The following is a 25,442-nucleotide window of genomic DNA, read 5'->3' as shown; positions in this document are numbered from 1 at the left end:
CTTTGTAACAAGAAGGTCAAAATTTAACGTAAACAATCGTAATCCGATTAATAACATGACCATGGGCAAATTGCGATATGAACCGAAGCCACGTGTAAACTAACCTCGCGAAGACGCAATGAGAAGAGAAGGTGTGATGTGCAAAATTTGGGTGGCATCTGCAAAATCAGTGACATAATAGGGTGAACAGACGCGGAGCCAATAAAAGTTTTAGTGACGCTAGTTCGAGGCTTCTTTTTGTTGGTTATTTTTCAGCTCGTTCAAGTTTTGAGTGTTGGCTGTCCCCCTGTGGTTTTCCGTGGGTAGTTGCTTCTATATGATGAGTAAGTGACGTTCGGTGGTGAAGATGTGGCTAAGTAGCGGGCTTGTCCAAGCATAGTATTCAATGCAACAAGACGAACAGCGAATGCCAAGGAATCGAGTAGCTCCAAATGCACATTTCCGTCTGATGTGTTCTTCCTGAGCATAAGGTTAGAAAGAAGCATGCGTCCGAAGAATTATCGACTGGCCAAGACAAGGAACAAGGAAGCGATCTGAAGAAAGTCTAAAGGAACAGAATGAGAAGTATCGTCTATTTGAATTCGTCAGGCTGATAAAGTAGAGTTTATGTCTTATTGTATAATAGCTTGAAGCCAGGGTGAGCAATTCTGTGTAAAATTTGTTAATCGGACTCGTTAAAGCAGAAGTCAGGACTTTGATACATATTTCTCTAACAAGGATCTTTGGTATTAGAAGTGTAAAGTTTCAAGCATTATTGTTAATTTTAGGTCGATGTATTGTATTGAAGTTAATTAATGAGGAAGTGAGACTAAATCTACTTATTTGTGTTAAGTAATTGGGATATGGGCGGTTGAAATTTTGTTATATATCATCTGATGAGAAATACCTATTGTGAACCTTATCTTGTGTGTTAGTTTGGCTTATTTAATTTTGAGGACCTTTCAACTAGTTTAAATTTTGTTTAACATGTATCGTATTTAGTATGAATAAATTTCTTTGTCTTTTAACCCAAAATACATGTCTGATCATTTAAGTCAATGCACCTCCTGCTTTAATTATAGAACCTGTATATATAAGAAGCGTGGTAGTTTAAGATAGGAAACGGTTGCGAGTGCAGTTAAGAGTAAGGGCTTGAGTAATTCTGATAGTTTTGGAAATCGTGATAATCTGTGAGTCATATCTCTGACAAGTAATTCTTTCTTGTATAGGAACTAAGACGGCACAGCTAAACAAATAAATTCTCTTAGTTCTGAAAAGGATTTGATACCAGATTTTCAATCAGGGAGAAATTGGCTCTAGCTTGAGGCATTCTCTTTGTTTGAGAGTTTTGCACACGATTCTAATTCTAGGATAGGCTACGAAAAATCATAGAAGGAGCACAGCGGATAAGAACTTGATTGGAGTTTTGAAGTAAGATAAAAATTTTGATATTTAGAAGGAAATAAAATAAGTTTATTAAGGAAGTGATTGGAGTTTTACAATAGAAATTAATAGAAAAAACAATGACGTTACAACAGCCACTTAAAATGCCATGTGTTAGTCAAATGAGTCCCTCCACCTCAATAATGCACGTAGAGAGTGGAAACTGGTACTCTAACCTCCCCATTGATGGTGCTATCTGTCACGCATGGCATTTTAAAATTGGTGCAAATTTTGTATGTCAGGCCATAAACTTTTGAAACATACCTTGTACATTTGCTACCATTATTATTGCAAGTCAGAACTGGCAGACCATGCTTTGGACACCCCTTCACACAGGATTAGATGAAAGAAAATCAATGTGCTAGTAACCTTAACAAGTATAGTTGCCAAAATAAGGCTTACCAAAATCTGCGAAAAATTTTAGACGGTCATTTTAAGATCAACTTCTACTGAACTGCAATATTATTTTTATTCAACATATTAGGACTTCATCTTTTATCTGTTACAGTTTGAATTGTTTCATGTTGGAGGTTTAATGGAATATTTACACACTAGGAAAGGATTAAAAACTAATTTTAATGCTTCCAGTATTTCTTCTCAGTCACTGAGACATCTTCAGGGATTACAAATAACTCTTGTAACACACACATAAAGACACAATACAGTACTAAATGAAACACATGGGTGACTCCTATCTAGGTGGTGCACTCTTTATGGTTGTTTGTAGTTGGCCTAGGATGTAAAGTGGGACCTCTGACAATTATTGTTTCCTAAAGTTTGGGAAGTTTTATTCATCTATATTTATTTAAATTAAGTTGGTTTCTGAGTGCTGCTGTAGATTCTAAAAGCAGTCTTTCCTTTTTAAATTAATATGGTGGAACTTGGTGGTTTTCTTCCAGAAGATGCTGTGGGTTGTATCCAGTACATGGTCTGCAAGGGCAGATTGACCATAGTCATGATTGCAGATGTATGATTTCCTTTTTCTTAACGAATAGTCTCTGAGCTACCTGTCTGTCTGAAGTAAGCCAACTTGCAGGAACGGTGGAACGGATAAGGGTAGCAAGTTTCTGGTGGGACTTAAAAGCTGTGTAGAGGTTTTACTTTTTCTAACGACCTGGCTATTTTTTTTGATGAGCTACGGATGTAGAGGAAGGCGATAGCATTTCTGAAATCCTTCTGAAGGGATGGCCTAGGTATGGAGGAGGAACTGATTATTTTTTTAATTTTGTAATCACTGCTGCCATTGGAAATGAAGGTATGTGGTTGAATTTGTTGAAAGAGAGGTTCCACTGGAACAAAGATTATAGGCTCTTTTGGTTAGAGTTTTAATAATGCCATATTGTTGAGAGGGGGGAGGGGGGAGGTTGTGGATTTATCTGCCTGTGCGAGTGGGTTTTCTATACACAGTGAAGAAAGATTAAAAACCCACTCACACAAGCAGATACATTCACACCCTTTCTCATCACTACCCCTCTCAACAATCATTTCGTATTGTGTTGTCTTTGTGTGTGTGTGTTACAAAAGGTATATGTAATCTCTGAAGATCTCTCAGTGACTAAGATGAAATATTGGAAGCTGTAAGATTAGTTTTTAATCCTTTTCTAGTGCTGTAAATATTCCATTAAACCTCCAGCATGATGTCCTCCTAGCACTTAATCCTTAACATACGAATTTTAATTGTTTCACTTATTCATTCATCATCATCATCATACGTATCAAGGATTTAGGCCTAGTATGGCCTGTTCCGGCCTTAGAAGTCATCGTTGAATCGTTTAAGAGGACGTCCTGGTTTTCTTTTTCCTAATGGCTTGTACTTTAAGGCTTGTTTTGGTAATCTTTCTGTTTTCATTCTTTGAACGTGTTCCATCCATCTATGTTTATATTTTTTAATTTTTTCAATTACTGGTTCTTGGTTTAATTCTTTCATAATATCTTAGTTTCTTTTGTGATCAAATAGGATATACTTTGTAGGTTTCTCATAAACTTTATTTCTGCTGTTGTTAATCTTTGTTTGTCTTTTTGTTTTATTGTCCAGATTTCGCTTCCATACATTAAGAACGGTAGGGCTAATGTATTGTATACTTTTAGCCTGGTTTGTTTTTGAACTAGGTTTGGTTTAAATATAGGGTTAATTACTCCTGTTATTTTTAAATATTTTGCAATTTTTATGTTTATATCTTTTTCATTTTCATAAGTGATCATACATCCTAGGTAGTTAAATGAATTCACCTGTTCTAAGATCTTGTTATCTAATACTATTTTAGTTCTTGCTGGACTGAATCTTGTCCTTTAAAGGCCATAGTTTTTGATTTTTCCATTGATATTTCATACCATAATCTTTGGATATCTCATTTAGATTTAAAATAGCTTTCTGTAAGTTATCTTCAGAATTTGTAATTATTTGGTCGTCTGCAAAGAGGAGAGTGTTTAAGTTAACTGTAGGTGAAAGTTTAATTCCTTGATGTAAATTTTTACTCCATTTTATTATTATTTCATTTAAGTAGATATTAAAAAGAGTTGCTGAGAGGGGACATCCCTGTCGGACCCCTTGGTTTATCTCTCTTGTATATGATAGCTCATGATTTAATCTTATTTGTATTTGATTATTTTCATATATACTTGTGACAGTTTTTAGGATATTATTTGGTATTTGTCTTTCTTTTAATATGTTAAATAATATGTTTCTTTTAACTTTGTCAAATGCTTTTTCAAAGTCAATAAATATAATACGTGTTTCTAAATTATATTCTCTTCTTTTCTCTATTATTAATTTTAGGCAGAAGGCTGGGTCTATACATGGTCGTCCTTTTCTAAATCCATTTTGTACCTCTAGAATAAAGTTTTCGGAATATTTCATTAGTTTGCTATTTAAGATTCTGCTGTATATTTTGTAACATGAATTTAGTATACTGATACCTCTATAGTTTTTAGGGGCATCTCTATTACCTTTTTTAAAGATAGGAATCACAATTGCTTTTTTCCATTCTATTGGGGGGTACCAGTTGAGTAAATTTTATTTAAAAATAATAAGAGTCTTCCTTTGAATCTTGTTCCTGCGTATTTATATAGTTCTGAACCTAGCTTATCTTCTCCAGGTGATTTTCCGTTTCTTGTTTCTTTCAGGCTGATTTCTAATTCTTCTTCAGTTATTTCCTTTTCATTTTCGTTAATTGTTTGCCAGTTGTCTTTTTTAAAATATTTGTCTGTCCACAGTTCTGTGTAGTAATTTAGAAATTCTTCTAATTTCAATTCAGTGTTTAATTTTATGTTTTCTTTGGTATCTGCATTTAGGTGTTTCAAAATCTTATATACATTGGGTCTTATTTTATATAAATCATGTTCTAAATTAGAAACAAATTTATTCCATGATTCTCTACGTCTTTTTCTGACTTCTCTTTTAGCTATGGCTCTTATTCTTTTATATTCTATTTCATCTTCTAATCTTTTACTGCTTAACCATTTGTGATAGGCTTCTTTTTTCTTTTTGATTATTTCTTTGATTGTATCATCCCAGATCTTCAGTTTTTTCTTTTATTGAATTTTTTGGTCTTTCCTAAGCTTTCATTTGCTGCTGTATTTAGTATCGTTTTTATATTAAGCCATTCTATTTCTATTTCTTCATTTTGTTTTATTTTATCTAGATACTGGTTAATTCTTTGTTCATATAGCCATTGTACATTTGTGTCATTCAATAGTCTAGTTTTATAAACAAATGTTTCAATTTTTCTTTCTGTTCTTGTTACTTGTAGCCATTTAGGTGGTAATCTTAATTTTATTTTAACAAGGAAGTGGTCACTGCTTATTTCATATCCTCTGTGAACTCTAACATCTAGTGAAAATTTTGATGTCTTTTCATTTAATATGAAGTAATCTAATATTGATTTCCATCCTCTTGCTGCCCAAGTATATTTATGTATGTCTTTATGTTTATAGAAGGAATTTATTATTTTTAGGTTATTATAAACTACAAAGTCAATCAATTTTTTACCATTTCTGTTTAGAGTGTGTTCTCCATGTATTCCTATATTATTATTAATTTTCATGTTTCCAATTCTTGCATTTAAGTCTCCTGCTAAAATTATGTAATCATTTTTATTTATTTTATTATATATGTTTTGTAGCTGATTATAAAAATCAATATTATCCTGTTCTCTTCCTTCTTCTGGGGCATATAAACCAATTATTGTTAAATAGCCTCTATCTATTTTTATTCTAGCTTCTATTATTCTTTCATTCCATAATTTATAATGGTTTAACTGTTTTGAAAGGGAGTTATGAATCCAAATCATGACTCCTCTTTGGTCTCTGTCGACTCCACTGTATATCACATTAAAATTTTCAGTTCTCATAGTTCCTTTTAATTTCTTTTTTGTTTCAGTGATTACTGCTATTTTAAAATTTCTTTCATTTAATAACTGGTCTAATTCTATTTCTTTATATGCTATTCCTCTTACATTCCAGTTTGCTATGTGTATTATATTTTGTCGTTTCCATTTTCATTTTCCCTTTTCCATTCCAGGGTCGTTTCCCATAGATTCAATCCGATTATCTTTTTTCCATGTCAGGGGACTAGCCTGACGATGGAATAGTTCAGTGGTAGGGCTTCTGAACTCGCCTTCTTCCGAATTTAAACCCATAGGAGGAATAGGGTATATTGAAGGGGAAAGGGTAGATTATAGAAGAAATATGGTAAGGTTTATAGAGAGGGCATAGTTGTAAGGCCAGAAATGAAAAGACCCCATGGCCCTCGAGTACTCTAATAGCACAAGGGTCATAAAGTAAGAAGAGTGAATTGGCTGATAAGGCCTTATAGGAAAGATTAAAGTAAGTGGGTCTTCCTCAAAGTAGAAGAAGGAGAGGATAGATCCAGCTAGGGGTCCATGGGAGTGCCGCTTCCCTTACAATCAAGATGATTGCCCCTTATGGCCCTTATTCATTGTTGCATGTAAACTGTAACATGTTGTTTTGCTCAGAAGATACTGATTTGAAATTCAGCAAAATATAAGCCAGTTAATAAACATCTTATTATAGTTTAGTTTTGTTTGGCATTATAATACTATTAAAATAAGTTACAAATAATGTCCAACATCTAAACTTGTCAAGTAGCATTCAATTACAATCCATCTCTTTCATACAATTCCATTCACTTCTCGAATTCATTCCAGACATCAACACGCTCCACCCCCCCCCCCGTTATCTTTACGCAGCGTTGCTATATCATTTGTGATTTTCACTCACAATTTCAACTCATCATCATTATACCTGAGCAACACACCAACTACTCTTCCTACCACACTATTGTGTTTCACTCTCTCCAGTAATCTCTTGATATTCATCCTCACATTTCCCTAATTCCAACCAAATTATTCTTATCGCCAACACGAACTCCCTTGCCTGCTTTCTTCTGATATTCAAATATCTGTCACTCTGTTCATGCTCACCCCTGCAAAAACTTGTGTACTGCTGCAAACTTTTGTTTTGGCATAGTACGACCATTTAGTTTTTGTGCCAATAAAACATAAACCAAACCAATCCTGCAAAACACGGACACCCTGTGGACTCTCTCATCCACCACACACACACCTTTAATGATGAATCTCCATACAGTGACACTGTGCTTGAATCATTTGCCAGTTCTTTTTCTCCACTGTCTTTCATTTTATTCTTTCACACTCTTCTGTACATATACACCAAACAACATGCTTATTTTTTTGGTTTAAATTTTTTCAATTGCATGGTTGTGATAATCTTGGATTAAAATAAGTACTTGTATTTTGATCTAAAAGTTATTTAATATTGCTTAAGCTTAAGCATTATAATTTTAGTATAGTTATTAATATATAATGTCATTTGCCATAGTTCTTGTACATACCTGTATATTTCATGGGTAGTGTGGTCCTTTGGAGATAATAGTAAAGAATGGAGTTTGTTAATCTTTAAATATGACTTTGTAGCATGTTAGCTGAGTGGCTAGCATACCCGCTCTCCAACCAACAAGCTGCACATTTAAATTCTACAGTGGGCATGGAGGTTGGTGATTGTCTTTAGGTGGGAGAAGAATTTCATTGCCCAATGTGAGAACACCACACCCTGTATATTAGAGATCTGAAGTGGCTTGAAAAATGTTCCATGTTTGGTCTCTAAAGTGGGGTTTCCAGATTATGTAGAAAATAAATTAAAAATGCAAAAAAAAAAATATATATATAAAATTGATAAAATAGACATGACACTGATGACTGACTCAGGAGTTATCTTAGCACAGTGCCATGGCTTGAGATACAACAAGGAGAGAATGTCAGTAGTGCATGGTAAGTGGTCAGAGAATGCTTGAGAGTAGCAGTTTCTGACTGCATACCCAAGGTCAGGAGAATAAACCAAGTTGGAATTAAGTGGATGAGTAGAGATATAAAGCAAAAGCTACAAAAAAAAAAAAAAAGAAAACATTGTGGAGGAAATATAAAGAAAAAAGTGATCAGCATACTCGTGAGCAGTACAAAGTGCAAGCGAGAAGGGTAAGGAAGGCTAAATTAGACTATGAGAGAGAATTAGCCAAAGAACCCAAAAGAGTTTTTTCATTATGTAGCAAGTAAGAGGGAAAATAACTGTAGCAGAATGACTTTAAATAATGGTCATGATAGGAAGGTGATTGAACCAAAAGAAAGAGTCTAGTTGCTGAGTGATCATTTTGTAGCATGCATATCAACATTGAGGTAGACGAACAGGAGGTGTTCAGCATATCAAAAAATATGAACATCAACACAGCAGTGGGACTGGATTGCATATCAGTTCATGTACTGCATGAATGTGCAAAAGAATTGGCCTTGCTTGTGACGAAGTTGTTCAATCTAGGTCTCAGCTCTGGCAGGGTTCCAAGGGAGTGGAAAGAGGGTAAGATAGTACCACTGCATAAAGGTGGCCCCAAGACAGAGGTAGCAAACTACAGACTAATTAATATATATATCGGGAGTGGTTGCTAAAGTTTTGGAAAAGTTGGTGAAAGGTAAAATAAAACAGTGGGTGGATAGGGATGTGATACTCTGTAGTGGGCAGCATGGCTTTGTAAAGGGTAGGTCCTGTCTTAGTAATTTATTCACATTTTATAATAAAGTGACAGCAAAAGTGGATAAAGGTAATGGCTACTGATACTGCTCAACTTTGCCAAGACATTTGACAGAATACCACATGGAAAACATAAGGAAAGATTTAAGAAGGGGGGGGAGGATATTCAGTTGTTTGCTGATGATGCAAAACTGAGGAGAGCGATAGTTCATGAAGGTGATGTAGATATCATGCAGGAAGATTTAAATAAATTGGCATTGTGGGCAAAGGATAATAATTTTCAATTTAATGTTGCAAAATATAAGGTTATGCACTTCAGATTGAAAAGGTTGTGTAAAATCTCTCATGATATGTGACTTTGTAACTCATCATGTTCGTTTTTACGTTTTTTTTTTGTTTAGGAGAATGTATTCAGAGTAATGTTAAATTTTTAATTGAAATAATTTTCTCTGTAATAATATTGCATTGGACCTTTGTTAAAATAATGTGGCACATGACATCATCATGTAAGATTATTAAGTAATATTAAATCAGTAAATTCAGTGCTAAAATCAGTGAAGAATTAGGCCTGTGTTTATATCACCCTAGTTTGCCCTTTAATTTCTTTACTTAAAACTCGAGAATGGTCAGCTGCCTTTACTTTCAATTGCTGCCATTTATCTGTTTATACTATATATTATTTCTCATGCTCTATATTCTAACAAATTTATTTGTTTTAACGACTGCACCAGTTAGACTATATATTGAGTATAAGAATATAAGATCTTAAATCAAAGACTAAGCAGGTATTGTTTATATATCCCGCTTGTATTATTCTTATTTTAAACTAGTCATGGCTTAAATATAATTCATATAAATTTCTATCTTATGCAGGTTTGAATTTTTTTTAGGATAATGCATTGACAGAATCAGTCCAGTGTGTTGTTTACAAACCATTTAAGTCAAACAGAATTATGTACAGAGTGAGTTACATTCACATATACACGTCATTACAATTTTCTTGCTAATTCAATTCTTTCTAATCTAATCTTAGTTCTAAGCCAATTCACAATCTAGCATAGCATTAAGTGAATATAAGACATATCTTGATTATGCCTAATTTATCATTATTAGACATTATCTCATAAACATAAACGCTTGACATACATTCTTATTCAGTATTACAACTACTTACAATTCTTGCAGCAGTCTTTCACATTAACCTTTTGTTAACACGTAATTCTTCTTGTCTTTCTTTTTGCTTGGTGATGTTAGATCTTGAATGAAGGAATCTTGCGAAGAAATCATTCATTCAGAATCCAACATATTAAACTTACCAACAAAGAGAAATACCTGCACATCAGCTGAAATCAAAAGTGAAACTTCTTCACTTTATGTATAAATTTGCAATTTTATCTTATGTTCCATGTGCTTTAATCTTTTGATCACTACTAGAATTAAATTAGAGAATGTCTTAAAGGAAGAATTTTGTTAATATTAATTTTAAGCCTCACTTAAGCTGTGTAAAATTAATTGTGAGTCATCAAATAGTTTACTAAATAATAATTCTTGGAAGGTATAAAACTACACGTGTACAGCGTAACGCTGGCGGCAGTTGCTTAAGCGGAATGTATATTGACGCGAATTCTGGGAATACAAGAGCATAACAGCATCGGGAAAAAGCAAGGGATGAACCCAAGGGGTGAAAAGATATGGGTCGTGTGCAAAGGGGACTGAGGAAAAAGAGGGCGCTCTAAGGAGGAATATAAGGGGACAAGTGCCGTATCGGAAATCTCTCTTGTCATATCATTTTCCTTGGTGGCTCGGAAGTTAGCGGGAGTTCGCATAAAGGGGAGGGGGTGAAGCGTCTGTGCTTAGATAAGATGTCGGACAGCAGGCTTTCTTGAAAATGGAGAAGGATTCTACGCAGAGCTGAAGGTAAAAATTTCCAGTCCTAGCAGAATCAAGCCGTTGCTGAGAAGTCCTATCGAGTTGTTCCTGAAACGCCAAGATTTAAGTCCATTTTCGGCAGAAATAATGAAGATAGCGTAACCCTATGTTGGCATATGGACAGCCAATAGACAAGAAATAACTAGACATACGTGTGGTGCTGAAAGACGTGGAAAAAGTTCAGTAAGGTGAAATTACTCTATTTTGTGTATAAAATTCATTAGAAGAGAGAAGATTGTTTGCGGATGTGAATTAAGAACAGTATTTTAAAGAACTCTGTGGACAGTCTCTAATTTGAAAATTAACCTCCTTTGAGAAAGTAAGAAGAATTGTTTGGAAAAGATCTTTAGTAATTGTATGTGACAGGATTAACTTAATTAGATCAGAATTGTGGATTTTAGTAACTGAGTAACATTAGAATGTTTGTTTATATTATCTTATGAATAGCATTACAGAAAGGAATTTTAGTTTAACTTCATATCATTTGCTATCTATCCCAATATGCAGTTATTGTGTTCGCATGCTTTATGACCTTTAATTAATTTAGAATATGTTAACCTCTTAACTTGAGTTTCATTTAGTATTGAGTCATAATTGAGTGTATAAATTTTGTATTCTGTTTAGATATTTCAATAAACATGTCATATTTACCTAAACCTGAGTCATGCCTGATTACGATTCCAAACTACTACTTATAAAAATAGAACCTATTTTGGCAGGAAGGAATTAGGAAGTGTATATATAATTATAGATTTAGGTCATGACTGCAATAATCTGAATCTATATGGCAGTGTTAAAGATCATTGTGTAAGAACACCTCAGAATCTAGTATTGGCTCCCTGAGTAAGGATCCTTTTCTGCTATAGGATACTGGCTGATGCAGCAAAATATAAATTCGCCAGTATCCGAAGAGGAAACAATCCTAGATATATGTATATTAGGCCCGATATCTGAAGAAGTAAAATAGCAATAGAAAGATAGAATAGGAAGATATAAGGCAGTAAAATATAGAGAAAGCAACGACATAACAATAGAGCAGCTGGTAGGATTTTAATTGAATAAGGTTTTTTGAATAAGAAAGGATTTAACCAAGCAACCAGAAAACAAACTAATTAAGTATAAAATATATAAATAAATATATTTAACAGTGATATGTTCCTGTTTTTACCGTTAAACCATGTCAGGATTGTCGACTATGCCTTGCCTTATAGGACCCGTAACATGGTGGCGATACAGTCCCTTCCATTTGAGATGAACGACACTATAATTCTTGCATGGACTCGGAACCCACGACACTTCTCTTTAGACTTCCGGCAGCAATTCTAGCGTGATGGTGGACTCAGGTAAGAGAAGTCTTAGAAAATCCTAAGACAAATGACGCTTCTCTTTAGACTTTTGGTAGTGATTTCAGCATCACAGTGGACTCAGGTAAGAGAAGGCTTAGAAAATCCTAAGACAAAATTCCTTCCTGACAAATTGCCTGATATAGGCCTGGACATCCATTGTGCGCATGTGCACGTCTCTCAAAATTGATCACGTATTTATTTACCTTTGGACATGCTGACGTCATTCTTCACGGTCTTTGAAATTCTTTATCCATGGCAACTATAATCACATATTGACCTTTGGACATGATGATGTCATTCTTCATGGTCTTTGAAATTCTTTATCCACGGTAACTATGGTCATATATTGACCTTTGGACATGATGTCATTCTTCACGGGTCTTTGGAAATTTCCGTCTATAGCAATTCTCAGAATTCTTCATTAATTTTGGCATTGGATTTACTGATTTAATACTGCTTAATAATCTTACATGATGATGGCGTATGCCACATTATTTTAACAAAGTCTCAATACAATATTATCAGAGAAAAGATTATTTTAGTGAAATATTTAACATTATTCTGAGTACATTTTCCTAAACAAAAAATGTAAAAACAAACATGATGAGTTACAAAGTCACATATCATGAGAAATTTTATAGTTGCATATGGTGTATCATAGTGATGGTATTAGATTGTAGGAAGTTGATGAATCTAGGCACTTCGAGATAATGGTAGACAAAGTGTTGAAGTTCAGAAGGCATATTGCAAAAGTTGGTAAATTAGCTCAATGAATTACTTGAATGTTGAAAAACATGCTAACAGTTAAAGATAAGGAAATTATTATCCCTTTTTATAAGGCTATGATTCGCTGAGATCTTTACTACTGTACACAGTTTGGTCACCTGGGTTTCTTTGGGTCCAGGAGATGGTTGAGAGGATTCAGAGACAAGTGACCAAGATGGTGACAAGTTTGTGCAATGCTCCCTACGAGGATAGGTTGAAGGTTTGTGGGTTACAAAGTTTAATTGATAGGCAGAAAAGAGGGGACATGATAGAAACTTTTAAGATATTAACCCCCCCCCAACCGGCCACAACGTCTATAGACGGAATCTGGATATGAAGCTCTAACACCCATTGAATAATATGGATAAGAAGTGCAATTTGGTGTCACTATTTCATCCACATTGGCCAGTAGGGAGGTTAAAGGGGTTTTATAAAATTGATGCAAGTAAAAATTTTCAGTATGTGACAAATGGTCACAGAACTATGGGCTATCAATGGATGTTTTGTAAGAGTGTGGTTAGTAGGGGCTGTGCAGACCAGAATTTTTATATGGAGAGTGGTAAGCAAGTGGAATGGATTGCCAGAATTGGTTGCGAGTTCCCTGATAGCAAATGGATTCAAGGAGAGGTATGATGGGATTTGTGTGTATGAGGTTTGATTTGGACTCCCACAATGAGTCTTCAGACTCCATGGAGATGCTATAAAATAATAATCACAAAGACAAAAAATCCCTTAGTGCACCCACTGTATAAAACATAGTATAAGTTTGCAAATAACCTGTCGTGGATGGGAGCAAGATAAAAAACAAAATGTTGTTTTGAGAACATATGGATTCACACGTGATTTTTTATATATCATAGTTCTGACTACAGCTTTGATTTCATTACTGAAAACTTAAATTTTCAGTAATGAAATCTGAAAATATAAGTATTTTCAGATTTCATTTCATTTCAGATAAGAAATAAGTATTTTGGTGTAAAAGTTATATTTCATAGGTTAAGTATTGTAATAACATAAAATGCTGTTTGTTTCTACAACTAGTGTAGTTATAAATTATTATATATTATTTGTAGAATAAAAACACACTGATTGGAAAATATAAATAGTTTTCACATTATGATGGGTATTCATGTTTGCTTATAGTGCAATTTAATTGCACAGGTCAACTGGTTTTACTTTAAAACATGGAGTATATAATTTTTTTCTCCTTCCTCCCCCTCTTAAATTTTTTCTGTTTGTTTTTAGCGGAATTTGCAAGATACCTCAACTACTGCAGATCTTTGAGATTTGATGAAAAACCTGATTATTCATATTTAAGACAGCTTCTTCGAAATCTGTTTCATAGACAAGGATTTACATATGACTATGTTTTTGATTGGAATATGTTGAAATTCGTAAGTAATTTATAACATTATTATTCAAGAAATAAAAAAAAATAATGATATACATAAAATTAAATTTAAAACTTTTATATGAAATTTTGTATAAAATTTAATATATGTCATATAATACATGATATATATATATATGTTCGAAGGTACCCCAAAATAAGCAGAATTATTTTTTTAAATAAATTTTATTGAAGTTTATAATACTATATTCTAGTCTCTTTCAAAGCACTCTCCATGTGAGTCAGTGCACTTGTCCCAATGTTTTTTCCACTGCTGGAAACAGTTCTGGAACTGTTCAACTGGAATACTGTTTATGACCTCCAGCTATGTGTCTTTCATTTCGTCCACATCAATGAATTGCTGACCTTTCATAGTTTTCTTTATCTGTGGGAATAAAAAAAAAAGTCATGTGGAGAGAAATGGGGTAGTAAGAAGGGTGGGGAACAACCGCCATGTTGTTTTTCGTCAAGAACTATTGGACAGACAAGGCTGTGTGGGCTGGGACATTGTTGTGGTGCAGCGACCAATCTCTGCTACTCCACATTTCTGGCCGATTAAGTCGCACACTATCATGCAGTCTTCTCAAAATGTTGAGATAAAAATGTTGGTTCACTATCTGTCCAGGAGGAATAAATTTTTTCTGTACAATTCCATTCACATAAAAAAAAAAAAAAAAAAAAAAAAAAAAAAAAAAAAATTCAACATTGTCTTGACATTTGATTGAACTTGACATGCCTTCATAGGTCTCAGTGAATTTGCATGTTTCCATTGGCTTGATGCTTGTTTTGTTTATGGATCATAATCATAGCACTAAGACTCGTCCCCAGTCAGAACTTTTGAAAGAAAGTTCTGGTCATTAAGAACTTGCTCCCTCAAATCGTGGCAAATATTCACACGATTTGAGTAAACAAGGCACAAATTTAGCAGACACGTTTCATTTGCCAATCTTCTGTTAAGATTCGTTGGTATGAACTCCATGATAGATTTGTCTCTTCAGAAACTTGCTTAATGGGCTTGCAACAATCTCCGTTGATTACCTGGCAAACCTTTTCAATGTTTTATCATTTCTGCTTGTTGAAGGTCAGCCAGATCATGGTTGGTCTTCAACTTCCTATCCCCATTTTTGAAATGGGAAAATCACTTGTAGACCCGTGTTTTACCTAAAATGCTGTCCTTAAAGGCTTGCTGAAGCATAACAATAGTTTCAGCTGCATTTTTACCCAGAAGAAAACAAAATTTCACACACACGCTCTGTTCCTTGTGGTCATCCATCACAAAATTGCCAAACTTGCTTGTAAGCACTAACAAAAAAGCAGCCAGAACAGCAAACCAGTTCACACAGGATGGTGGCGCTTGCCTGACTGACATGGAAACTGCACACTCACATAGCAGCATCATCATCATCTGTAACTAGAAAAGGCATGCACACAAAGGTCAGATTCCGGTTATTTTTTGGTATCCCCTCGTATATATCAGATCCCTGGCTTATATAAACTTAAATTACATAACTCAAATTCTACACAAGTCAGATTTAACACTGTCACCTGTTAATTGTGCTCTATTGCTTATGTGTTTACAGTGCATGTATTCAGTACCACAGTAACATGTTCATCATCATCAACTTCCTGATGTATATCCTCAAGGGGGGGTGTACAGGATATGATAGTCCTACATGAAGAATTTACATCATTACTAACTTCCTATCTACAGTTTTCCTTCAAATCAGTCTGTTATCTGTCAAGACTTTTATTATCAGGTCTTATATTTCTGTCTTCTAAGGCACTTTTTACTGTATCTATCCACCTATATCTTGGTCTTCCTCTGGGTCTTTTTCCCTACTAACTGGGCAGAGAACACTTGTTTTGCTAGTCTTTCCTGTCCAATTCTGTTTAGGTGACCATACCACCTGAGATTAGCTCTGCTAACACATTCCTGGATGCTGATAATGTCAAGTTCTTTCATAATATCCTCATTTTTAACATGATATTGCCATTGATGCCATCTGTGTATGCCCCCCTAATCTTTCTCAGGACACTCATATCTGTGGTCTGTAGTCTTTTATCAAGTGTTTTATTTCTAACCCAGCTCTCTCAGATCCATTAGTTAAAATTGGAACACTGTCTTGTATACAGCTAATTTAGTGTTTTGGCTAATTTCTCTCTTATTCCATATAAATTTATTCAGGTGACTTCCTACCCTACTAGCTTTGTTGATTCTGTTGTCCATTTCCATATTTAATTTACAATCTTCACTAAAAATTGTGTGTAGGTAGCTTAGCTGAAATGTTTTGCTTGTTCTATAGGTTCTCCATTCATAATGCAGTTGATATTTTCAATGTTTCTACCTATTTTCATTGTCTTTGTCTTTTTAATGCTGACCTTCATACCATATCTATCACAGCGGTTATTCAATTTAGTCAGGGAATCTTGCAAACTTGTAGTGGATTTATTTAGAAGTATAACATTGTCTGCATAAAGCAAAGAGCTGACATTAACATCTCCAATTCTGATATCATGTTTAATATCACTTTCCTTCATAATGTGATCTGTATAGTTAATGTACACCCTTGTCTCACACCAGATTTAATGTTAAACCATCTTCCTGCACTTCCTTCAATTCTAACTGCTGACGTACATCTCAAATAAAGACTAAGTATTGCTTGATATAATACCCCATTACCACCATATAACTGTAGTGTTTTGAATAGCTTCTCTCTTGGCACCTTGTCATATGCCTTTTCCAGATCTACAAAACTTAAATACAGATCTTTGTTATATTCCCATGATTTCTCAACTATCTGTCGTAAAGTGAAAATCTGATCCTGACAGCCTCTATTTGGCCAGAATCCAGTTTGTTCTTCACCAAGCTTCTCTTCTACAATCCTTCCCAACTGTTTCTCAAGTATACGTGAATATATCTTATCAGGAACATTGAATAATGAAATACCTCTGTAATTCTCACATTCAGTTTAATTTCCCTTTTTATATATGGGTAATATGAGATCTACTCCAATCATCTGGAATTTGTCCCTTTGTTCATGCCTTCTGAATTATGCAGCGCAGCCTCCATACTCGACCAGAAATTCTCCATACTTGAGCATTTCTGGTCGAATATCAACTACTGCAGCTGCCTTTCCACATTCAGGCTTTTGATGACTTTTTCTACTTGAAGTATGGATATGTATTCCTGGCTGCATGCCTGGGCAGTGTTTTTTTTTACTACTGTGCTGTCATCACTGCTTGTTTCATTTAGCAATTTTTCGAAGTAATTACTCCATACTTCAAGGATATCTTTTTCTCCCATTTTCATGTCACCTTCATCATCTGTAACTCCTTTTCAGCACTCTTTCCTCCATTTCTAAGCTTCTTCAACAACCTCCAAAATATCTTACCACCTTCTTAATATTTATTTGTTCCCAAAGTCCTCCCATGACTTTTGTATAGCTAGTTTTACACAGTGTTTCGCTTTCTTACATTTGTCTCTGTATTCTCTAAGAGCACATTCTGACTTATTTGACAGGAACTTTTGATATGCTTTCTTCTTTTCTTTCACTGCCTGTTTAACTTTCTGTGTCCACCAGGGTGTTCTCATTTTTTTATCCTTGCAGACAACCTCACCACATGCCTCTCTGGCAGAATCAATCAACATTTTCTTCAGAGTTTGCCACTGAATCTCCAAGGTTTGATTCCTGTTCTCAAACTCTTTCATTTTTTCTTCAATAATCTTTGTGTGTTTTAGTCTACAGTTCACATCTGAGAGCTGCTCAACTTTTATTTGCTTTAAAACTTTCTTACATGTTCTTCTTTTCAATACAAAATTCAGTTTCTTACATGTTCTTCTTTTCAATATGAAATTTTATCCTGCTCAGAACTAAATGGTGATCACTTCCAATTTCAAATCCTCTGTACACGCTGGTGTCCTGCACCAGGAAGAAAACATCACTATCAATCAACAGTAACTTAGTCAGTGAGACTTTTCTTATTCCTTGCCTTTTTTCTCCATGTGAATTTGTGAACATTTTTATGTCAGAATATTGTGTTACTAATAACCAGTCCATGTCCTGAGCATAAATCCAACAGGTATTTGCCATTATTATTAGCTTTGCTCTCCAAATTTTTCCAACATATTTTTGTATGTCTTATAATAATTTCCTACTCTGCTATTTAGATCCCCAACAAGGACCAACTTTTCCTTTTTTATTGTGTCAGTTACTTTCTCTAAGGCTTCAAAAAATTTCTCCGCTTCTACCTTAGTAGAACCTTCTATGGGACCATAGGCACAAATAAATCTCATCGTCCAGTTTCCCATTCTCATATTTGCCTAATCACTCTACTTGAGACTGCCTGCCATTCAAGAAGATTAGCCTTGTATTTAGTGTTGAATACTATTTCTACTCCTTCTTTTCCTTGATTGTCATTGCTGAATATAACATTTTGTATTTATTGCTCAGAAAGATCTCACCAGTTTTTGCCTTTTTTGTTTCAGTCACCCTTATTATGTCGATTTGGTACTTATCCAATTCCTTAACTAGCTGCAATTCTTTGCCATTCTGGCTTCTCATATTGATATTACCGATCTTTAACTCTGGTAATGTTAAGTCGGGGTGTGTTTTTTCAGATTTGTTTCAATAGCTGACTTTTCTCTGTTTGGCCTGGTTTCCTGGCGAAAACGACGGGGGGGGGGGCATTGTTTAACCTGACAACACCTCAGGTGGCATGAAATTCTGTCTTGTTGTGCAATCATTTGAAATTTTGGTTTAAGCCAATAAGAATATAATTTGGTCAGCTAAATCCCATGTCAACCCATCCTTTCTGTTCAGTATCCAGGTAGATACCTAAGGGTCCACCATGAGAAGGTGAGGATTGGTCATTAGGTTAGAAGCCCTGGTCGGTTCTCTGCATTCCGTTGAAGGCTATGTGGAGGTTTCCTCTCATTTATATAGTTTTGACACCTTAAGCACCCCCCCTCCCCCCCAGTAACATGTTTTAACCTCCCAACCGGCTGGTATGGATGAAATAGTCAGCTGTCCCCCTAGCTTTTTTCATGGATCAAAACACTTCGTCGACATTCTGCCTTTTATCATGCCATTATCTTCCTCCGCCGTTAATTTTGTTACAGCTATTCTATAGCCATTAGTGGATTAACTGTTGCTGAGTGACCTTTGTGTCCCCCTGTCTTTACGTCTATTTTGTTGCTTAGAATTTCATTTACTCTCCTAAGCTATTTGACCTTTTTTGCCTCTAAAATGATTTATTGTCTCTCTTCCCAAAAATTGAAACGAATTTCACATATGCGAAAAAAATCAATCCTGAAATGACCACCGATCAGCCTTTGCAATGAATCTATTTACTGATAGTAAATTTGATGTATTTTATTCTACAAATCAGTGCACCGGAAGAGTTGCACTGATTGTTCTTTCACTTTACTTATAATATAGAAACAATTTTTTTCAAATTTCAGAATTTTCAAATGTTTGCTTTGAAAATATTATGTCAAATATTTTTATTTTTAAATAATATTTATTGAAATAGATATGTCCTTTTGCTTTTGTTTCTAGCCAAATAGCATTATATGGATCATCACATTTTAGTTTTAGAAACGAATTTTTGTTATTCATAGAGACAAAATAAAAAAAAAAAATGTTAAAATGCTAAATTGCATTACTAGGTTTCCAATTGTGAGTCTTTTTGGTATCAAAAATTTATATCCAATGATATTTTAGCAGTGATTCTTCGCCTTCGTCTTTTATTTATTTATTTATTTGTATTATGCATATTACGATAATATCCAGTGCATATCCTCGTAGATATGTTGAAAATATAATTTGAAAAATATCATATACGGAATGATTCAAAATTTTTGCTCATTTTGAAGATTTTCTAATGCTCCCCCCCTTCCCCTCCTTATCCTCTCCTGGAACTCAGTTACATAACTACTCTAAACTTCTACAAGTTTGAAAGCTTTTCTAGACAGTATTCAAAATCTATTACTTCATTTTACCATTTTTGACAAAAGATATACGGCAATCAGATTGTACCGTGAAGCTTCTAATTCTGTACTATTTATTTGCAATCTAAAACCAGCTGTTCTACTGTCTGCTGAAATTATGTGAAATTTTAGAAATAATATGCTATATTTTCACCATGCAAAATTGTTTATATGCATACCACACAAAATAAAGTTCAGTAGTATTATTTTTGTTTGTTTTTCTTTAAAAAAATCTAAATATTACTTCTGCTGCTGCTGGAAGCTATTTCTGAAATAATCTACGTCTTATAAATACTTGGTAATATCCTCTTAGCTGGAGGAAAAGCTGAAGGCTTATTACTCTCAGTGCTATTGAGAAAGAAAGGGAAGAACACTAAAGTGCCTCAGGCTGTAGTGCAGAATACATAGAGAATGTCTTGTATCCTTTTCGATTGTTGATTACCTAATATCCTAACAGAAATACTGACATTTCGTTTACATGCATATACATTATTTATGCTAAAATATTTTCTTAATTTATCATGATCAGTTTCACTTTTATTATCAAAAAATTAGAAATTATTTCATACAATTATCTTGAAAAAGAGGATTTGAATTATTTTCAAAGTAAAGGTGTATATGCATTTCATAATCTTCTTTTTTTGGGGGGAGGATATAGACCTAATCAATCTGCGGATATTTCAGAGAATTTATTTCATAAATCGTTCGCAAGATAACTGTTACAAATGTAAATCACTTGGGGAACATACCCATTCATTTTAGTGTAAAATAGTAGCAAAGGTTCAGTTACTTTAGATATCTAATCTAGAAGAAAATGTTATGTCTGCTGAGATTAGAATCTTACGTGAATAATTTTTCTGACATGATTTCTCTATTCGTTATAATGTAACCAATTTCCAGATTTTTTCCCTCCTGCAGACTCCATGTTATATGCAGTGATTTCTTCTTTCTAGTACAAGAAAAAAAAAATCAGATAACAGAAGAAAAATATGTAGTATTTTCTTTTCCACTGGCTGAATTTACAATGTTCTTTCTTTGTGTTCTGAAGAGAAAGTGCAAATGACTTTTTTCTTGCTATTTTTGCCATTATAACATCTGATATAATTATAAGAGTGACATTTTACTGTTTTTTTCTCCCACACGAGAAACAGAAATAAGGTAGTAATAATATTGTTGATTCTTTCAAACTTCATTGTAGCCGAAATTTTTATTACAAAACTTTGTAATATATATATCTCTGAACATTGATGTGATATGGGATATTGGAACCCATATCACATCAATGTTGAGTGTTGGCAAGGTGAAAATGTTCACGTTATTATTTATATATTTCATTTATTAACTAGGGGGGCTATGCCCAACCCCCCGTGTTCTGGACTGGTAGGCCGGTTCTCCTTGAATTCTGATGACTCGACCTTTGAAGACTCAAAGGGGGATTCCCCCCCCGTGCCTACGGTGCCCAACCACCTGAGTTCGGACTGGTAGGCCGGTTCTCGTTGAATTCTGATAACTTGAATTTTGAAGACTCGAAAGGGGGGGGTCCGACCCCTTGTGCCTATGGTAGCCCCTGAGTTGTTGAGTCTTCAAAAGGGGGACTCCTCACCCATGGCGCCCAATCCCCCGAGTTTCAGACTGGTAGGCCGGTTCTCCATCAATTCTGATAGCTCGAATTTTGAAGACTCAAAAGGGGGTTCCGACCCGTGGTGCCTAGGGTAGCCCCTGAGTGTCGAGTCTTCAGGGGGGGGAACTCCGTCCCCCCTGGATTTGTAGGCTGGTTCTCCTTGAATTCTGATGACTCGAATTTTGAAGACTTGACACTCAGGGTAGCCCCTGAGTTTCAAAACGTTTCAAAAAACGTGACATAAAAAGGCTTATCATTTTATATATATATAGGGTAGCTTTTATTTTATTATTTTTTATTGTTTTGGTGAAATACTTTACCTGGAATACTCTTTCCAGTTCAAGAGGAACTAGAAAGAGTATTCCAGTTCCTCTTATATTTTATTCCTTCGAAAATATCATTCTGTGTTATAAAAAGAACTTAAAAATTAGCCTTCACGATGAAAAGGAAACAGTACATTCAGGTATCCCTCTATCAATATTTGTAGTCCTGAAAAGGACTGTTTAATGTCCTGAAAAGAAACATTTTTTATTTCATACTGTTCAAAATTTAAAATTCTTGAACAGTTTGGAACACCCTAAAGCAAGGGTAAACACACAAAGCAGTTTTACACTCAGGGCACCAGATTTTTGTTTCCTTTCTGATATTTTTTTATTACACACACAACATTTGCGTGCAGATTTTTTTTTATTAGCCGTTGGTGGTAGATTTTCGGGATAATGGTTGGAGTTAGCAGTGTTCAACCTCAGATGTCTGGCAGGACTGCCTGTTTTTCTGCTTGCTGAAGAAGGCGCATGTGCATGCAGCAATGCTTTCGCAATTTCTATTCTGTATTCTAGATATGTTATGATAGACAAGCATTTTTTCTTGTGCAGAAGGAAACTGTTCCAAATAACAAAATCCAATATATGTCCAAACACTTTTTTTGTAATATTTTTTATGCTGTTTCCTCATTACAGAGTAGAATGATAACTGCTGATCGCACCTGTCGACTCCACCCATAGTGCTGTTGTATGCACACACAGCAATGGGTTTTTCTTTCTTCAAGCCATGCTTCTCCATGGATTCCGTTGATGGATTATTCAGGGAAGACAGCAGAAAAATATCTTTTTTGTCTTTTCAACGTAGTGCAAAGACTTTTCCTCGCTGATAAGCTCGGATTTCCCCCCTTCGATAGCTTTCCTGAAGTCAGATCTGGAGGCATGTCTTGCCTTTTTTGCATTTACAGTACCATAACTATCTGTACGATGCAGTAAAAGCAAATCAGAGAGTTCAGGACACATATAGTAAATATCCATTGTAATGCAGTAACCTTTCCCCAGTAAAGGGTTTAGTAACTGCATTACTGCATGTGTCGACAAGGGAAGATCCAAATATTTATCATGCTCAATTACAGTTTACTTTCCCGTATAAGGTTTGAAATCCCAAAGATATCCACTTTCCGATTTGCAAAGCATAAAAAATTTTACTCCATACTTCGCTTTCTTTTTGGGAATATACTGCTTACATTTCAGTCTACCTTTTAATGGCATAAGGCTTTCATCGATACTCAAGTCTCTCTCAGGAATGTAGAGTGATCTACATTTCTGACAGATTTTCATCAGAAAATCATAAATTTTGTTGAGAACTGGGCAAGGATGTGTTGCCTGATCGTATTCCTCATTATTCTGAAAATGCAAATACTTCATGATGAGACTGAATTGTTTTTTGGTCATAACATCATGAAACATTGCCATGTTCAGAATCCAGTCTGTAGACCAATACATTTTGAGAGCGGGCTTTTTCATGATATCTTGCACAATCAAGAGTGCTATAAATGTAAGGAGCATGTTGATATCTATTGGGCTCCAAAGTTTACTGTGAGAATTGCTGCTTGCCATCTCATAAATGAATTGTGTCTTGTGTATAGTTACTAATTATTCCTTTCTGCCCAGCTCTAAGCTAGGAGATTTACTAACCCCCACTGAGAAACAGAACAATAGAACATGCAGCACACTAAAGAGCCTCAAGCAATATCTGAATATTTTATGGGCAGAAATAAAGTTATGTGGAACAATTACTAGAGAAAAATAACAAATTAAATAAAAACTGTACCTATGTTTCATAACAGTTTTCGGGTGTGTGATAGTGATGCAACATGTGGGGGGGGGGTTAAACTATCAGAGGCAAAATAAAGTTCAATTCTATTGTGAAAGGAAATGAAAACATTTGATGCACATATTTTGAATGATAAAAATAAGCGAATGTATCACTTACTTTAAAAATTGGAGAATAAAATATCTGAATTATGCAGAAAATATCTACATATAAATTTAAATCATAACTGTTAATTTCATTTTGTAATGACCAATTATACAACGAAACCAAGAAAGTGAAAGTACAAAGAACGGTGGATTACTATACAATATGAAGAAAAAATTTAGTGATATGATTAAAGAATTTTATGTTATTCTCTATAAAGCAATGTGGCTCAAGCGTGTCCTAAAGGAAATCGGTGAAGTATTATGCGATTTCGATGGTTTTGTACAAAATTAAAAATAATATAATTTGGAACATCAGCAGCCAGTTTTCTTTTCTTTTTTTAAAAGAATATTTCAAATAATTATCGTGAATTAATTTCTTCGAGAACAAAGAAAAATGTTTTGTCTAGTAAGCAAATAGAAAAAAATTAAAAATTAAATTGGTTCTCCAAGGTAAGGCAATATTTAAGTGAAGAAATTATACAAGATCTTTATTTTGTCCAGACATTAAAATTGTATTCTACAATAAAAAGAGAAAACAAAAATATAAATAATTTCTCTATTTTAGTCTATCCTATATAACTAAAATCTAATTACCCAATATAGAACAAGGAAGTGCATTTCTTGTTATATGGCAACTGAGAGACAGCTACGAATGTGAGATAATCCAATTAACCGTTCTCTTTAGTGTGAGGGTTTATCACACCTTCTAATGGACATGACAGTCAGCACTTCTTATCCAGGTTCTTTCAACAGGTGAGCTGAATCATATCCAGATTAGCTGGACGTCTATAGATGTCCTAGCCGTTTGGAAGGTTAAAGGTTATTTCTGGTAGTTTTATTCATGGAATTAACACAGATTTGTGGAATTCACGAAATTATACAAATTGGATTTTAATATGTAATTATTAATGCAAGGTAATATAAATGAGCATAAATGGCATGAGAAAATTGAAAAAGTAAAAAAATATATATATATATAATTTGGTGGCACAACCTTCCTTGTTTTAAAAGATGACTGACCAATGGCTTGTTCCTTGTCTTCATCAGTCTCTTAGTAAGAGGCTAATGTGTTATGTATTTCTCTTTGGACTTTTAAGAACCTTGAGGTATTTGAATATATGCAAAGAATAAAAATATATAGCACACAAACAAAAATTTGCAGCTGTAAAATATTCCTGTATTAAAAGCGAGACTGAGATATGCATACACGTGACTTCATGGGCTGTCTGCTTTGTGACCATTAGATGGTGTGTGAATAATGTTTTATAATTCACCAGTTTTCTAGTCTTTTCAGGATAATATCCATAATTCTAAATTTACATAAGTGTTGAATTTATGTAAGTCGAGGATTGTCTGTATATGTTAATGATTATATATATACACGCACACACACACACAGCTAGTTCCTGCCTTTGCGAATTAATTGATTCCTGGTGACCGTTCATAAAGCAGGAGTTTATTTGCCTTAGAGTTCGTAAGAAGGAATATATAAAATATAAAATGAATGTTAATTGATAAGAAAAGACTTGACTGGCCAAAGATTTAGATATTTAAAAAATATCTAAGTTATAAAAGATTCTTGAAAAAAAATATTAACTCATTTCTATATCAGTAGGTGAATTGGCAGCTGCTGAGGTAGTAGGAGATATATTAGGAAGCATTGGTTCATTTTTAAAAT

At 34.3% G+C, this 25,442-nt stretch overlaps 1 protein-coding gene across 3 annotated transcripts in view; it reads left to right on the top strand.

Annotated features, from left to right (window-relative positions):
- LOC150103019 (casein kinase I-like) overlaps positions 1 to 25,442 on the top strand; it is a 282,371-nt gene that overhangs the window by 190,495 nt on the left and 66,434 nt on the right. For all 3 annotated transcript variants that reach the window (XM_090398511.1, XM_090398509.1, XM_090398510.1), the window contains exon 6: positions 13,767 to 13,915. In XM_090398511.1, the coding sequence (XP_090254637.1) occupies positions 13,767 to 13,915 (149 nt within the window). The remainder of the gene's footprint in view (positions 1 to 13,766; positions 13,916 to 25,442) is intronic.

Source organism: Typopeltis vanoorti, chromosome 9, assembly GCF_054136105.1.
Source record: "Typopeltis vanoorti isolate ZY-2024b chromosome 9, IOZ_Tvanoo_1.0, whole genome shotgun sequence".
NCBI lineage: Eukaryota > Metazoa > Arthropoda > Arachnida > Uropygi > Thelyphonidae > Typopeltis > Typopeltis vanoorti.
Note: the sequence above shows the minus strand (reverse complement) of the source record. Positions and strands in the feature narration are given on the sequence as shown.